The sequence below is a fragment of the Rhododendron vialii genome, chromosome 11a (genome assembly GCF_030253575.1).
Source record: "Rhododendron vialii isolate Sample 1 chromosome 11a, ASM3025357v1".
In the NCBI taxonomy this organism is placed as follows: Eukaryota; Viridiplantae; Streptophyta; class Magnoliopsida; order Ericales; family Ericaceae; genus Rhododendron; species Rhododendron vialii.
In genome coordinates, this window is record NC_080567.1 from 23270139 (window position 1) to 23287241 (window position 17103).

The 17103-nt window shown below is 38.9% G+C and overlaps 2 protein-coding genes and 1 non-coding gene across 6 annotated transcripts; all 3 read right to left on the bottom strand.

The window, feature by feature from the left end:
• Positions 1-82: 82 nt before the first annotated feature.
• On the bottom strand, positions 83-5524 carry LOC131307321 (riboflavin biosynthesis protein PYRD, chloroplastic-like). Its single transcript, XM_058333765.1, has 4 exons — positions 5020-5524; positions 4293-4419; positions 3704-3887; positions 83-1012 (listed from the first exon to the last, which is right to left on the bottom strand). Exons 1-4 carry the CDS (start codon positions 5344-5346, stop codon positions 403-405), a joined length of 1248 nt encoding a protein of 415 aa, XP_058189748.1. The 5' UTR covers positions 5347-5524; the 3' UTR covers positions 83-402.
• On the bottom strand, positions 1297-1404 carry LOC131309023 (small nucleolar RNA snoR100). The gene has a single exon (XR_009194696.1). It is a non-coding gene; the product is annotated as a small nucleolar RNA snoR100 (small nucleolar RNA).
• A 2294-nt stretch (positions 5525-7818) lies between the features above and the next one.
• LOC131307322 (uncharacterized) lies at positions 7819-17014 on the bottom strand. 4 transcript variants are annotated; one of them, XM_058333767.1, is made up of 5 exons: positions 16808-17014; positions 14730-15964; positions 14370-14607; positions 12047-12129; positions 7819-8261 (listed from the first exon to the last, which is right to left on the bottom strand). In XM_058333767.1, exons 2-5 carry the CDS (start codon positions 15834-15836, stop codon positions 8139-8141), a joined length of 1551 nt encoding a protein of 516 aa, XP_058189750.1. In that variant the 5' UTR covers positions 15837-15964; positions 16808-17014; the 3' UTR covers positions 7819-8138. The 4 variants fall into 4 exon arrangements, with proteins under 4 accessions (XP_058189750.1, XP_058189751.1, XP_058189749.1 ...); XM_058333766.1 differs by lacking the exon at positions 7819-8261 and adding an exon at positions 9403-10418; XM_058333768.1 differs by lacking the exon at positions 12047-12129 and having other exon boundaries at positions 16808-16980.
• Positions 17015-17103: the final 89 nt, after the last annotated feature.

The following is a 17103-nucleotide window of genomic DNA, read 5'->3' on the forward strand; positions in this document are numbered from 1 at the left end:
GACTACAGTAAGCAGGGAAAAAATATATTCCACGAAGCTGGGGGAGATGCTTTTTGGCATTAATGAAGCAGTATTGGCTGAGTACCAACTAAAAAGTGAAACCAACATTGCCAAGAGACGGCTTTGCAACATGTCACCACACATTTCATTCAGAAAATGGCAAATCAAGATTTGTATGTCCTCTTACACTACAAAGGCTTACTTGAGTTATTGACACACGGCAATAGGGTTGAAGGATTTTGGTTCTCAACGGGGCTTTCTTGTGTATCTTTGAGCCGTCGTCCCTTCTCTTCCACATCGTGGGTGACAGGATTCCTAGTAGCACTGAAAGAATTATTCAGATCAAACCCCATTAAGTTCTGCGGTCTTTTGTACTCTTATCCATCGGTCCAATCATCGCAATCAAAAATATCCCTCCAACAAAACACTTCGGCATGAGTTTTTTGGTGATAAATTTCTCAGCCTTAGTCTTTGCCCCAGACTAGTGAAGGCAACAGGAAACCTCTCTTCTTTGCTTCCTTTCCAAATTGGCAGCATTTCCACCACAACCTTCTGCAACAGATTCCCCTCAAAACCTTCCCTGAGCATCTCTTCAAAATCTCCAATATTGCCCCTTATATCCAGCAAAACACTGCACAACCCGTGTTGTTTGCAATATTCCAGAATTTTTAGCAAATTCATTCCATCCAAAACAACAGTTTCAATACCCTTTTGAGCTGTTTCTGGTTCCACAGTTGTCTCTTTGTCCGTGAAGATCACCACCTTAGAACTCGCTTCTGTAGTCATTATAGGGACTTGAATTGGGGAGCTAGGGTTTCTTGCTAATATTATCTGAAGAGGTTGATTAGCTCCAGGTTCTTCGGATACTGGGAGTGAAAAATTCTCTCTTAATAAGGTGGAGGAGCGTATAATTGCATCATATTCTTGTAACAACTGCGAGTAGTATCCACCCGGCTTTGTGACTTCTTCTCCAAGCTGGTCTGAGAAGTGGCCATCAATGGAGAGGGAGTATCTACAAATCACAGAGAAAACATCAAAATGATTCCTTCTTCATGTTTAATGAATGCCATCCAATTAATTAACACTAAACCATAGAAGTTTCTTAGCATTCTTGGGAAGTGAACCAACAACAACAACATAACATAACCCATCTAGTTCCCAATCATTGGGGGTATGGGCGGGACATGATTAGAGACAAACCTAACCTTTGACAATATATGCACAATGTGGCTGCTCTCAGAATACCACTGAAACAGTGGCCCCCCTAAACCTCCAAGAACCGAGGAGCTACAAGGACGTTTTGTTGTAGAACCATGCCCCCAAATCAAAGCCAAATGGCATCAGAGAGGGCAGGCCTAGAGACCCAAATCAATTTATGTGCACATTACCATGCTTCCTTCATTGATAGTCCAGAGTATCGGTATTCTCCATGTCACAATCTGCTCTAAAAATCTGCTTTTTGGTTTTCTCATATTATCTCAACTCCTTCATTTTTTATTAACTGCCCTCCTCATCTCCTCCCAAAACTTTAATTTTTAGTAGTGAACAACTAGTGAACAACTAAGGTTGCGAGTTGTGTGATACTCATCATAGCATGCGCATAAGCTCTAGGGATTATAAAAGACAACTAGACTACATGAAAACACCATCACAAACGAGGAATTTCGCTACCTTAGAACAGTTAGAGTTACTGCCGCCATTCACTAGGGGCTTCCATTCATAATAGCTTAACACTTCTCCTTACGACCCTCCAGCACCAGGCAGGTGTTAGACTCTATACATCGTGTTACCATCTATGTAGCATGGACACGGATACGGATACGGACACGGACACGGGACACGACAATTCTAAAAAAATAGGGATACGGACACGGCAGGGGACACACCACGTGTATAAATCAATAAAAAATAAATAAATATAATTTTTTTTATGAACCATTGTATATGAATAATTTCACAAATTGCATAATTTTCTTTCAAAGGCATGATTACAGTTTAACCGAAGTGTTTTGAATAATTTTATATTAACCCCCAAAATTAAAAATATTACATTTTGACCCCAGCTGTGTCCCTGGCGTGTCCCCTATCAAAAAATAATAAAAATTATTGGATACATGTCCCTGTCGTATCCTCGTGTCCAATACATGGACACGGCACCCTTTTGAAGTGTTGGTGCTTCATAGGTAACCACTTAGCAGAGTCGTGTGTTTTTAATAAACAGTCGCTACCCCCCGGTATGTGCTGCTTTCCCAATCAAAAGATAGGAGAGCATCCCTTCTCCCAAAGTTATGGGGTCATTTTGCCGAGTTCCTTCAACATGGGAAATATTATCTTGTAATAGGGAAAATTTCAAAAAAAGCCCCTGAACTTTCTGACAACTTGCAAAAAAACACCTGAATTTTCACTATTAACAAAAAAACACCTAAACTTAGCATTCCGTTAGCAATTAAACCCCTGCCGTCTAATTCCGTCAATTTTTAACGGATGGAGCTAACGGAAGGTGTTAACTTTTTATTTTTTTACTTTTTACATTCAAAAATTACTTTTAACTCTTTCTTTTTTTATTGGTAAATAAATATGCAATTAAGTTCTTTTTTTTCTTATTATTTATCGAAAATTACTTTAACCCTATTTTTTATTTTCAAATTTTATCTTCCCCCCCCCCCCCCCCCCCTCTCTCTCTCTCCCTTTTTTTCTTATTATAATCGACTCCACACCACCAATTAACTCCACAATCAACCGCCAAAGCCTTGGCCACAATTTCAAAAATTCAAAAGTTCTTTTAACCTCCTCTTTGTAACCTTTTCTTTTTTTTACTACTTTTACTTCCAAAAATTACTTTTAACTCATTCTTTTTTTAGTCATAAATAAATATGCAATAAATAGTAAAAATGGGTTAAAGTTATTATTATAAATAGTAAAGATTAGAGTTAAAGTAATTTTTGATAAATAGTAAGAAAAAAAACTTTATTTCATATTTATTTACTACTAAAAATAAAGAGTTAAAAGTAATTTTGGAAGTAAAAAATATAAAAAACAAGAATGCTAAAAAAAAGAGTAATTTCGAATTTCTGAAATTAGAGCTAGAGCTTTGGCAGTTGATTGGTGGAGTGGGTTTAAAGTTTTAAAAAAAACTGTCTTGCTATTATCAGCCCAATGGGCTGACGATAAACACACTATAAGACAAAAAAACACGTATTTATGTGTACTTTTTATACCCTTTAATACACATTCACACACTCACTATTGTCAGCCTACTGGGCTGATTTTAGAATTTTCCAGAAAAAAAAGAGGGAGAGAGAGAGAGAGAGAGAAGGGGAAAGGTAAAATTTGAAAGTAACAAAAAAGATGGTGGTTAAAGTTATTTTTGTAAATAGTAAAAAATAGAGTTAAAGTAATTTTTGATAAATAGTAAGAAAAAAAAAATTTATTGCATATGTATTTACTAATAAAAAAAGAAAGAGTTAAAAGTAATTTTTGAATGTAAAAAGTAAATATAAATAAAAAGTTAACACTTTCCATTAGCTCCATCCGTTACAAATTGACGGAATTGGACGGCAGGGGTTTAATTGCTAAAGGAATGCTAAGTTTAGGTGTTTTTTTGTTAATAGTGAAAGTCCAGGTGTTTTTTTGCAAGTTGTCAGAAAGTTCAGGGGCTTTTTTGAAATTTTCCCCTTGTAATAACTAGGAAGATGAAGTGCACCTTAGAGTAACAAAGGGCTTCCCCGTTAGCATTAGATGTGTAAAGGCCTCAATCAGTTTCTTGCACAATTCTTCCTCAACACCCACTGTCACATCGATTCCTGCATCACGAAGTCTGTCCACACCCCTTGAAGCCACAATTGGGTTTGGCTCCACCATCCCCACCACCACCTTTTTGACTTTGGCTTTAATTAGTGGAGTAGTGCTATTGGTACCGACGGTACCATAGGGAAAATGTACCGACGGCCACCGGACGGCCGTCTCCGGCCACCGGACGGCCGATCCGAGCCGTCCAAAAATTTTAAAAAATAAAACCGAGTGGGCCTACGCGGGAATCAATGGCATCCGAGGTGTGTAGAGTACTTGATCCGAGCACCCATTTTTCGTGTATATACACGTATATACAAATATACACGAAAAATGGGTGCTCGGATCAAGTACCCTACACACCTCGGATGCCATTGATTCTCGCGTAGGCCCACTCGATTTTATTTTTTAAAATTTTTGGACGGCTCGGATCGGCCGTCCGGTGGCCGGAGACGGCCGTCCGGCGGCCGTCGGTACATTTTCCCTATGGTACCCGTCGGTACCAATAGGATTTCTGTTAATTAGTGCTTCCGTACAGGGTGGAGTTCTTCCATAGTGGTTGCATGGTTCCAAGCTCACATAAGCTGTTGAATTCTCAGCCAAATCCCCAGCATCTCTCAGAGCAAAAACCTGCAAATTCCAGCTCCTACCTCAAATCATTCTGAAGATTGCAACCATGAAGAACAACAGTTCCAACTTCCAACGCAACACCCCAACTGAAAATGAAAGAAAAGTATCATTCCTACTACCAGTTATCCTACATACCTTACACGAAATAGAATCAACGGTTGATGAGAAAATTATAAGGGCTCGTTCACTTTGCCACCATTTTCTTGTCCTTGTTTCCACCAACACACACACCCGTAAAATTGCTAAACAACCACAGCACCCAAAGGCTGTGTTTGGATTCTTGTAGTACAACATGTTTCCCTTCTTTTTAGCCCTTCAACCAAAACCCACAAATTCAACGCTCACATGCCATATGAGCATAACAAGTAATTTTAGGATTCATAAGCTGATAATACTTTTGGACTATGTTAGAGACTTAGAGTTGACACAATGCTAGCTATCACCGGAAAAACCTTCTCTCGAAACTATTAGCGAGAAATGTACCGATATTTCAAAAAAAAACGTTTCCCATATCATGAAAAAACAGCTCTTCCTCGTATGTTCTCATGATTCTATTCTATATAATCAGAAATACTGGAAAAGATAGAGCAGGAGTATTACCTCAGCATGGGGCTGCCCAGCTTTGGGGTGAAACCCTTCACCAACAATTTTCCCATCCTTGACAACAACACACCCCACCATTGGATTAGGACTGGTACACCCAATACCCTTCCTAGCAATCTCCACACACCTCCTCATGTAAAACCCATCATCTTTTCCTTGACACCTGATGCCAACAAAACCACCATGTCTTCTCCCACTGGTCACGGATTTGCACACCCTTTTGATCGAAATCGATAACCCGGATCTCGAAATTGGAAACGGAACAAGGTTGGAGTTTGATGGGCCCAGGCTGTATCTTGAGACTGGGGGTATTTGGATATACATTTTCTTGGAGATTGGGTGAAACCCAATTAGAATTACCGAGTGATTATTGAACGAATGAGTAAGGAATGAATCAAAAAAACAGGTTTTTCATTGAAAATCATACTAGGAGAATGTGTTTGTCACAAAAAAAATACTCCGTAGTACTAGGAGTAGGAGGATGTGACGGTTGAAGACGACCACTGTAAGAATCCCCCAGTGACCCAGTCTACTGATTGATGAAGCGAAGGCCCAAAATAGTGAATACGGCCACGACGCCGTTCCAGGTAAGCTAACCTTTTCTTGGGAAAAAGGATGCTTGTGTCTGAGCCCGGGTTCAAACCGGGGACCGTGTGTGAGACTAGCATGATAACCGACTAGACCACCCAGATGACTTAAAGACTTTCAAAGACTATTGTTGACATCAGTTTTGTTTGGTTTGAGTTTTGAAATTTTTTTTTGACATAATGGGTGAAGAAAAATAGATAGAGAAACTTACTAAGGATCGTGCAGAGGCTAAAAAAAATTTCTGAAAACTTGTAAAGTGAACAAAGTTGTTTGACAATTAATTACTTATAGGTTCTCATGTTATTTTTATTTTCTTTAACATGTTGAAACTAATAATTGTTATATATACTAAATAAACTCCACGAGCTGAACCAAGGGGTGCGAATTCCGTAGGGAAAGCATTGGAAATGACTGAGCTATGTAACTGTGCGTAAGAAAACGGGAGAGAGCAATGTTAGGTAGCCAGAAAAGTTAACCCGCAAATAGAAAACAAAGGCAAATGGAGTGCAGTGCAGTTGGTGTCTCCCTTATATTTTCATGCACATGGGCACGGTTCGATTCCCGTAAGCACTCATTCCTCTCCCCAAGTCCCCTAGAATAAAGTAAGTAAGATTAACGAATGACAATATTTTGCTTTGGAATGGCAATCAAACGATGTCTTGATATTTTGCCTACAAAGTTTGTAACTCATCAGCAACAACTGTAACAATTGACTTAGTTTTGTCTTCCAGAACTCACTGTTTTCTTGCTTGAAACCACTGGTTTTTGGATTCCTTTTTATCCCCTCTATCACATCTCTAACCTCAGTGGATATATCTGTTACCTTGAATGTGTGTAAAATTTGTAATGTGTTTGAGTCTTGTATTGGTTTCCTAGTTCATTGAGATAAAATAGGACTGATAAATGAGCCGAGAGTGAATTAATTGTTTAAATTGATTGGAAAAACTAAACGAGCTTTAAAAATATGTTTAAATTTCATTGATTTACCAAGTAAGTGGATCTTAATTGAACTTTCATCGAGCTGATTACAAATCAAGTCTCCCTTTTCCCACATTCTTGAATTCTTATTACTAGTAATAATATTCCTTTTACTAGCTTTTAAAAAGGAAAGTTGAAACCTCACTTTATGCTGAAACTTTATCCTAGGAAAACCATCAGGGAATCTTAACAGCACAAAAACTGCATCAGGGTGGGCTGCCCTACAAGCTACGGCGGCCAATTTGATCATTCATTTTTGTAATGAACGGCTCGGATTAATAGAAGTTCGAATTTAATTTGGTCAAAATAGATGGCCGAATTAGCCCTTACAACTCCTGTAATGCGAGCTGCACTACAAGATTTCCAAATTCCAAATAACTATAGTAGTGCTGATGGTTTATTTAGACCATTTAAGCAAGTTGACCAATCTCCACTCCACTGCAAGCAAATGCACCTACATCTCTATATCCTCCATAGATTTCAGGTTATGATCACAATCATTATAGTATCTCTTAAACATTATAGCAACTAGATTTGCATTGTCCCTCAAATCATTACAACCGATCATTAATCATTATACTTCCTCAGTCCAAAAACTTTTAATTCACTGCAAAACGTGTAATTTTAGGATAAATTTAGAATTCACTGATCATTAAGACTGCCTACTTATTACCTCTCTCAGGCCGTGCTGCAAGTGGGAGCCTTATAAAATGTGTACCAAAGCTAGTCAATCTGTTTTGCCAATCTTTTGGTCGTTCTGGATTTTCCTGGGAACGACTGTTTATACCCATCCAAGAGGGGAAAGAGAATGCTTTGAGATGTCCATAGCTATTACAAACATGGTTCTATGCTTGCAATACTTTGATGGTAGGCAATGCATATAAACTTTTAACTTTTTGGCTGAGCAGGAATGAAAGTTTTTAAATGTAGTACTTCAGTTAGTTGTATAGTGTCATATACATTGTTCAGCCCATTTCCTAACGGCTTAAGTTTTGAGACACTTGGTAACTTAATACCGCTGGCATCACCGAGCAAAAAAACTTAATACCATTAGCATCATGGCGTTTCAAAGACAAGCTACTACTGAGTACAGGTGGTGTTGACAAGCCTTCATTCAAAACTATGGTAAACCAGGATCCCTGTGGTTCATTCAGAACTGCTCCTATTGGGTTTGTGTCATCTTGCAGTAGTCTTTCAACACCTAAATCTTCATAGGAGAAAACAAGAAGAAAAGCCCAGAAAGATTGTCAGATGCTTGACACAAATTCCACATGATCCAATATGCTTAACATGGACTCTACTAAAAACGGGGAAGAAAAAGATTGGGGACAGGAGATGCAAAATACATACCCAACTGGACATTACAAAAGAGAATATCTGGAACAAAAGAATGGCCCCAAACAGACCGGGGAAAGTTTTCAGTCATGATAGATACATACCCAAAAGGAATGTCTAAGCAAGTGATTGGGAAGGGTTTCAGGGGCAGAAAAACACCAACCGCCATAGAATTCATCTGTGGCCGAGGCGTGCTTCATAACGGGATGAAGTTGTCAGACACAAACTTGCATATCAGATGGCTCAGCAGATGCAGTGTCTTGCGCTGAATTTCTTGGCATCACTTCCAAACACAGGGGGTCTAACCATGGAATGAATGCATCGTTCTGAACCAAATTCTGAAAAGATATACACCAACAAAGAGAGCATCAGAAATGCTAGTGTAGCATGGGATTTCTGTTATAAACTTATAACGGTCATGGTTCTTATGCAAATAGTAAGACATGAGAAATCCATAGTAACCTCATCTAAAATTTGTCAGGAAAGAAACATCTGAGAGCATATAGATTCCTTTAGGGTGAGTGGCCTGGTCAGACTAATAGCGTGGGAATACAGTACCACACCCCCAAGGTACTACAAATTCCATACTCAAGGATTGGATTGTCTGATGAGAATGCCTCCATCAACTATAACATTCAAACTCCAGAACTGCAGTCACACAGGATATAGATTCTGGTCTCTTACCAAATCCTGTGATTAAACAGGTCCAGAAATCGTACCACAAACTGTTGTTCTACTCAAGCTGAAAATGTGAGATTCTCTAAGCACATCAACATCTCACAGAATTTAAATGCACGTCAAACTCGACCTAGCATGCTTCTTCAACAAACCGTTCATGCAAGGATAACTAATAAGTGGTTCACAATGGGTTCTCAACAACTCAATTTCCACATGCCTGATTAACCCCAAAAAAAACAGCTTTTCTGCTTCTACACTACATCTTATGATGCCTGATTAACCCCAAAAAAAACAGCTTTTCTGCTTCTACAGTACGTCTTATGTATCTTTGTAAGGTTATTCCTCTTCTACATGTGAAATAGCTTCAGATTCTCAGACCCAAACCATCACTATTCAAACAAAAAAATATGCGAACCAAATACCTTTGATTTCTTCACTGTGTACACAAACAACCTTCGATGTAGTTAATGGACATCACTATTCACTTTATTTATTGTTTTTAATATATATTCTTACCATTTCTAATTTGTTAGATGGTGAGATTCTCTTTCCTTTTGAAAATATCAATATTTCCTGTCTTAAAACACTGACTTGCGACTCAAGACTCAATCTTACTTACAAAACTACTTGTAAGAGTAAAATAATAATTAAAAGAATCTAAAAACATTTAATTTGTTATATATAAGACGAGAATATGTACATTTATGGGTTTTTAGCATTTACTAACGCTTGGAAAAATTTCACGAAGCAGTGTTCTATTCACGTTATACATTGACCATTACACCCGACATCCGTTACTCGCGACTGCGACCAATACACCGACCAATTCTGTGGCCTAAAACATGGTAGCTGAACCCCTTAAATCTCCATTACATTTCTAGTTAAAAGGAAAAGAACTAAAAGATTCACACTTGAAGCGGCAAAGTGCAATGGGAGCAAGTGAACCTGTTTTCTCTCCTTTTCATTTGCTTCGTCAAACAATGCCTCACCAAACCAAACAATCCCTTTTGAAAACTTCTTTCAAATCAAGATTCAAAAACCAGCAGTAGTAAGATGTGGCATATGCTAGCCAAGAAGAAAAACGCCTCACAACGAGATGTTTTATTGTAGATTTCAAAATAGGTATTTTTGCTTTTCTCCCTGGACTTCTTAGAACCACAACTCTGATACCATGTCAGATCATCAATCTTCCCAAAAGCTTAAGTTCTTACAAAGTTGATCCAACAATAAATGTCAACCTATTCAATAGGAAAAGTACTTCAAGAGATTTTAGGCACCATCCAACTCAACACAACTCTAGCAAAAATATAAAAAACCAAAATTTCGCTCTCCCTTTTTGGGATTTCTGATTACACTAGAATAGGAAATTTGGACTTGGGAGCTAAAAGAGATAAGATCCCATTTAAGTTGTATACAAGGAAAGCAAACATTCAGAGACACCACAAAAGGGGCAGAAAAGAAGTACACACAAGGCATGCAAAACGAAGTTCCTCAAAGCATGAACCGCTACTATGACTCAAAATCTACTCTTCGAGCCAAGTACCACTACATTTTGGAAATGTCATGCATTAAGGTCTCTACAACTGCGACAAAAGATGTACCTGACTCCAACTCCCCCCACCACACACACACCCCACAGTCGTGATCAGCTGTACTGCTATATTTGAAAGTGAAGACACGTGAAAGCAACCCAAGAACAATAACTTTGAATTCTTGAGGCCGCCAACCCACATCAACAGCATCTCCCCACTTTGACTGAGTAAAATCAAAGTCCTCAGTAAAGTCCCACGAGCTACTGACCAAGGAAAGAAAGCCACCTGAAGTGGAACACGTGTGTCAAAACACTGTTTCACTTTCGTTCTCCCACACTATATTTCAACTCATATTGCTACTCCAAATTGTTATCCCACATAAGCTCCAAGAGAATTGTGATCAGAGATTACTCCTGCACTGAATGGTTAACACAATCCACCAACTTCACGTATTTGTCCACCAATACTACTACATAAGCTTGAGACAACCCTACCAGCACAAAATCCCTGCACCAAATTTCATAGTCGAAACAAACAATATCAGCAGCTCTCATCAAGCTAGTGCACGAGATTTTAAGCCCATTGTCTCTGTATACTCTTCAATAAACAAACGACATAAGTATTACAGACCTCCGTGGTCATCCAGTTTCAGTCAAAACATCCATATTTCCAAGATAGGGCTTTCAGTGAGAATTTGCCTCATTCCACCGCATATCACTCTAGTTATTTCCGAACTACGCTCGATGACAGATAATGCGTCTTCTAATGCCCAAGCCTCCTGTCCTCGAAGGGATACAAGTGAGTGGTCGCATAAACCAAATGAAAAATAAACTCCCCGGCCAATACTCTCCACAACAAATCCCCCTACAATTTTCCTGATCTCATTGACGGGGAGTGCTCTGGGAGTTTTACTCAATCACTGTAGGACAAATTCTGCCTCTTCCACCCTCAATCTCACATCAAACAACTCCACCATCAAAACTGTTTTAGTTTCCAAGAAAGGACTGGAAGCAATCCACTTCTCCATCTCAACTGGTTCAGTTACAACCGGCTAATGAAACTTTTTTGTGTGCATGTTTCTCTATGAGAGTGCGTAAAGACAACCGCCTCTGTCCAACAGGACTACATAAAGCAAATTTTGGCAAGTAGGTTTCACTTGGCAAGGAGTAATTTGGTTTTTTACTAGGAAATCTATCAAACCACAACCTAATGTGTTGGCATGTAAGCAAGTGGGTTTCTAACTAGGTCAAGGTCGAGCCCAGTCAGAAAGTAAATAACAAAAGCTATCAATATTTCTAATCTCTCAACTTTGGTTCCATTGTGTTGAGATACTTACGAAGTTACGGGATCAGCAACCCCTTACCAGACCCTTACCAACCACATGTTTACAGAAAAATCAAAGTCCACTACCAACCCTAAAAAGTCTTGGCATCAAGCCATCAACCAATATATACTGCACATGATGCAAAGTGTTATATCACACTTTTCCCAACCAACGAAGAAGCTTACCCTAGAGCACTAATTAATGCACTCTTAAAATTAATTGCCCAAAATAATTACCTGGGTAATTCATCATGTCTTGATATGGTCAAAAAGAATTCTCCATTGTGTTAGATACCCGAAATGCATCTAAGCCACAAGAAAAGGGAAGGGAACTGCACTTAAAGAATAAGGATTTGGTCTTTTTGATGTACAGAACTTTTAAAAATATACCATTCAAGAAAGAAAAAGATCTCCCTGTCAATAGTTAATTGACCACAAAATAACGCCAAAACAACAAAATAGTGAAACAAGATAAAATATGAAAAAGCTCTTATTAAAGTTCAAGAAAGAAAAAGCTCTCTGTCCCCTTAGTTTGACCACGAAATAACGCCAAAACAGCGAAACAAGATAAAATATGAAAACAAACTCACCTGCAACCAAAAGAAAAATCCTCGTAAGAGATTCAATACTTTGAATTTGTCTAAGAATACTGCAGAAATCTTCTTATCAAGAACTGCCATCAACAAATTTTGGAATCGTAATTGACCATCAAGATAGTACAAATTAGTGTATGTAGACTTACACAAAAAACAAGAACAATAACAAAGAGAAATAGCTGAAAATGCATATAAAATGGCATTTGAGAATTGAGCCCAACAAAACATACCAAGTTATCCAACACCCTCCCTCATGTGCAAAGTCAAGGGTACTCAATTGACAGTAGATTAGATATAAGCTAAAGCTCAAACTTTAGTAGCACGAGGCGGGGGCAGGAGCGGGAGCGGAGGCACCTAGAAGCTCCTAAGGTTGGGAGTGCCTAAGGAGCGTATATAGATTATATAAAAATATGTATATAAAATAGGGTAAATTATCTATAAATACTTCACCATTTAAGAAAAAGTGATACTTACTGAAAATTTTCCAGTCTTAACGTGTAATTATTGGAATTTATATATTCTCAATTTGCAAAACTTCTTGACTACTATGATTCTCATATTCTTATTTCCACAATGGCATAACTCCCCTAAAAGTAAAAGAATAACTGCCTTAATAGCCCGATAAGCTCCCATCTTAGTAAGGAGCGAGCTCCCGTCTTGAAGGGAGCAAGCTTCCATCAAGCTCCCATCTTGGGAGCGCCGATTTCAGCTCCCATCTAGGGAGCACACCCAATTTAGAAGGATCCTGCTACTAAGGCTCAAACACAAAATTCACTCAATCGCGTTTTAAGAGAAGCATAATGCAAGCAGAGTATCAAGATGGAGTGACTTAAACCCAAGAACTCACAGAAACGAAAGCTCAGATTCATGTCGAGTCACCACTCTCCCAAAAACTTAAGGTACTAAAGAATGTGTCCAACTTTGTCTATCACGATATCCAATCCTCGCAATGGAGATGAAATCGTTTAATGTCTAACTTGAATCTGAAAGAAGTCAGGGTAGTTGACATGTAGTATGTAGATAATCTGATAATGCAAAAACAAAACGTAATGCAAAAAGCCAAAACTTCAGTTGAACTGTAATAGCAAACTCAATTGACAGTAGATAAGATATAAGCGAAAGATCAAACATAAGTTTACTCAGTAAGTCGCGTTGAAATAGAGTTTGTTGATTAAGGTAATATCATTAACGGATTAGATCTCCAGAGGACACAACAATATATCCATATCACAAACACAATCATGTATAACTACAGGACACATAACCAACAGTTTATAGTTTAAAATGGACCCCTGTAATCAGTACTTTTGCATCCATGTTACTGAAGCATGGCCAGGTGAGGGACACCTTCAGCCAAACAGGAAGGTGGCTTGGAAATTTAACAGACTTCACTGACAACTTGGCTCTCCTCTCCAATGTTGCAGGAAACTTCTGAATAGGGAAACAGTCTGGCTCAATTGTCCTTTGACAAGTGCATAAGATGGCAATCTAGGCTAACCTACAACAGAAAGGAGCTTGTTTGTATCAATGACGCAACGTCAACAGAAACCTTCAGTTATCACAGATAACCTAAGAAGAAGGATAGCTGGAATGACTTTTGGGGGGATATCCGCTGGGCAGAAAGCCTAGCAGAAACCTAGTTCAGAGCCCAATTCACGAGGCTGATACAGCATTGGAAAGTGAGCTCCACTTTTTTATAGGGGTGGCTTGGAACCAAAAGAAAGCCTTCACTCAATGGATGTATTTTGCTAATTTTAAAGCTACCAACATATGTCATTTATAAATAGAAAGTTCCCAGCATTTCCATTGCAGGCCCCCACGCTCGCATGTGTACACTGTTTACATTCGTCGTGCACCTTGCTTGCTTAACTTTCTTATTCATAAGAAAATGAATTTAAAGATCCTGAAAGGACAGGTAAGTTAATCATTAATATGTGCTAATTCAGCCAGCCATCTCACAACAAAGTAGTTCAGTGCTTAATGTTAACTCCATTGGCATGCCTGGAACTTAATTTTCACACTTCAACATCCTGTAACTGCTTAAAATCATTAGAAGAATAATGATCACAAAATGGCATTGAGATGTCATATGAGTATATCATTAGAAGATTATGCACAGAACTTATCAAAACATGAGGTAGAAAAGCAAATTTTAAAGCAAACAGCATGAAGTTGTAGAGCAAAGAAAGACTTCCATACCAATATATTATGTACTATCCTAAAAACAAGCCCAAACACCAGATTGGTTAGTGGAAAAGATCAGAAGTCAACTGAAGAAAAAGTTGTAAGACTGGTTTAAGTGTGGTATTCAACTTACCAGGGTATTGTTCAAGATAAGACGGGCCGGGTACACCATATTTCTTCCCTGATTTTACTACTCCAGAGCGGAGGTGAAAATGACGCTCCTTCGGTCTTTCTTCAGTTATATCTCGCCAAAGTTTGTTATATTCCTCATGGTCATATGATTCGCTGAGCTTCTCCATGAGCTTCTCCCTATACCTGGAATGAAAGCTTGTATTGGGATTTCCAAGGCATTGTAGGCCATCTTCCTCCACCTTCACAAGTGCACAACAATATCAACATGTATATCCAGAAGAAGACAAACTTCTTAAACATCAGGTGTAATTTGACAAATTTTAGAAAAGAAAGCAAACTTACAATCAACAACATTACTTACCCATGTGACATTCAGTTTTGAAGTCTCAAAGGGGGAATAGTTTCCATCACCAAAATCAGAAGCATTAAGTGCCACCAATACTTCTGACTCAGAAGAACTTCTATCATCCATTTTTTCATCTTTCACCAGTTCAGCATCTTCAATTGTGGGAACTATACTATCAGCTTTCCCTTTGATCCCATTCAGGTAGATTTGGTAGCATTCATCTACCATTTCAACTTCCGTTTCATCTTTCACCAGTTCAGCATCTTCAATTGTGGGAACTATACTATCAGCTTTCCCTTTGATCCCATTTAGGAAGATTTGGTAGCATTCATCTGCCATTTCGACTTCCGTTTCATCTTTCACCAGTTCAGCATCTTCAATTGTGGGAACTATACTATCAGCTTTCCCTTTGATCCCATTTAGGTAGATTTGGTAGCATTCATCTACCATTTCGACTTCCGTTTCGTGCTCGCTGCCAACCTTGAACGAATGACTATCCTTTGGACAAGGGTTATCACTGGAAAATCCATTTTCCATGCCAAAAACATGATTTACAGGCTCGGGTGTCATGTCTCTTTCCACCACCGAATATGTCGTTTCACTTCCTACACAATCCATCATATATACTCTCCCTGTATTTGTCCAATTCTTTTGGGTTTCCAACCTCAGATCTTTTGCAGCTTCCAAGCTCTCTGTATCCATAACACTCCTCGATTTCCTTATCCCGGGTAGCTCGAGCTCGTCATCTGAACTATCCTCTGCTTCATACTTTATATACAAAGAGACTTCATTTTTCCCAGCCACCTGAAGCACATAAGATTTTCCATCCTCTTTTAGTTTCTCCAAGAACATCTTATAATGAGGGTCATCTTCACCACTCTCATCACCATCTTTTACCATTGAGTTCCTCGATTCCGTATCCTTCACCACCTGATTTAAAAAACTTAGGTAATCCTCGTCCACCATTCCACCACCCAATTTCTGATCTTCTAAAGCTCTCTTCAGTGATTGACTAAAGCAATTAACCTTCAACTCCTTGTTACGGACACAATTTCTCTTCCACCGCCTCGCCAATCTATCATCATCCATGAAGTCAAAATACTCCCAATTGAAGCTTTCCATTTTAGAGTCTAGAGTAACCCACCAAGACAAATCAGTCCCCTCAGCTAAGGAACCCCCTTCTCTCTCTACTTTTTCCCTAGGTAAATCAACTAGCTAGTCCTGGTACAGATTTGACGCAGAGTCGTGGTCTGGAAGAATGAGGCAACAAAAGACCAAAATGTCACATAATTTGCAAACCTAAACAACAGGGTCGGCCTTGGGTAGAAGCCTGGGCCACCCAAAAAAATGCTATGAAGAAGGTCCCCAAAGAGCTTCTCCAGCCCTTAACCCAAATTTTTTTAGTGGTGCTATTTGCACCGACCATTCCATACCGACGGCCGCGCGTGGCCGTCTCCGGCCACCGGACGGCCGATCCGAGAAAAAAACTGAGGGGCCCAACGCGGGAATCAACGGATATACACGAAAAATAGGGTGTTTAGATCAAGCACCCTACACACATCGGATGCCGTTGATTCCCGCGTTGGGCCCCTCGGTTTTTTTTTTTTTAAATTTTGAACGGCTCAGATTGGCCGGGGACGGCCGCGCGCGGCCGTCGGTACGATTTCCCTACATTTTTGGTCGGTACATATAGGATTTTCGATTCTTTTATAGCATCTTCAGCTTTACCCTGCTTTTACTCAAATTTTGAGTTGTGAGTAAAAGCTTCAGTGATATGAAACAAGCAAATCCAAAGCCAAGCATAAATTTGAGCGAATGTTTCACCATGTTGTCAATCTGAGAGGAAGTAAATGGTTTTGTAAAAATTTGAGTAAAAGTTCGAGCTTTCTTGATTTGAGTAAAATTTGGACAAAATCCATCTTGATATGGGTTTGATTTAAAGACCGAAGTGGGTTTTATTAGGGCTGACCCAAATTTTGGTTTTGAGTAAAAAATTTGAATAGTGCTACTGCTAATGCCATAAAAGCCAGCAAACAGAGAGATAAATATATATATATATGTATATGTATATACACACGCAGAGAGAGAGGTACCTGCTCGACTTTGTGCTGGTTCTGATCGAGTAGACATTGGATATATGTACCGACGAGAACAAAGAAAACCCTAGAAACTGAAACCTTGTGGCAAAGAAATTACTCCCGCTTAATTGTACCTTTTCCAGTTTGAAGTCACATTGACTCGTACATTAGCAACGACCCATAAACTTCTCTGTGTGTGTGTGTATATATATATATATATATATATATATATATATAAAAGCCATATAAGACTCAGCTGCTCCAATAGTATGGAGTAGTATGCTTGTTAAGCCTCTTCTAAACTTAAATTT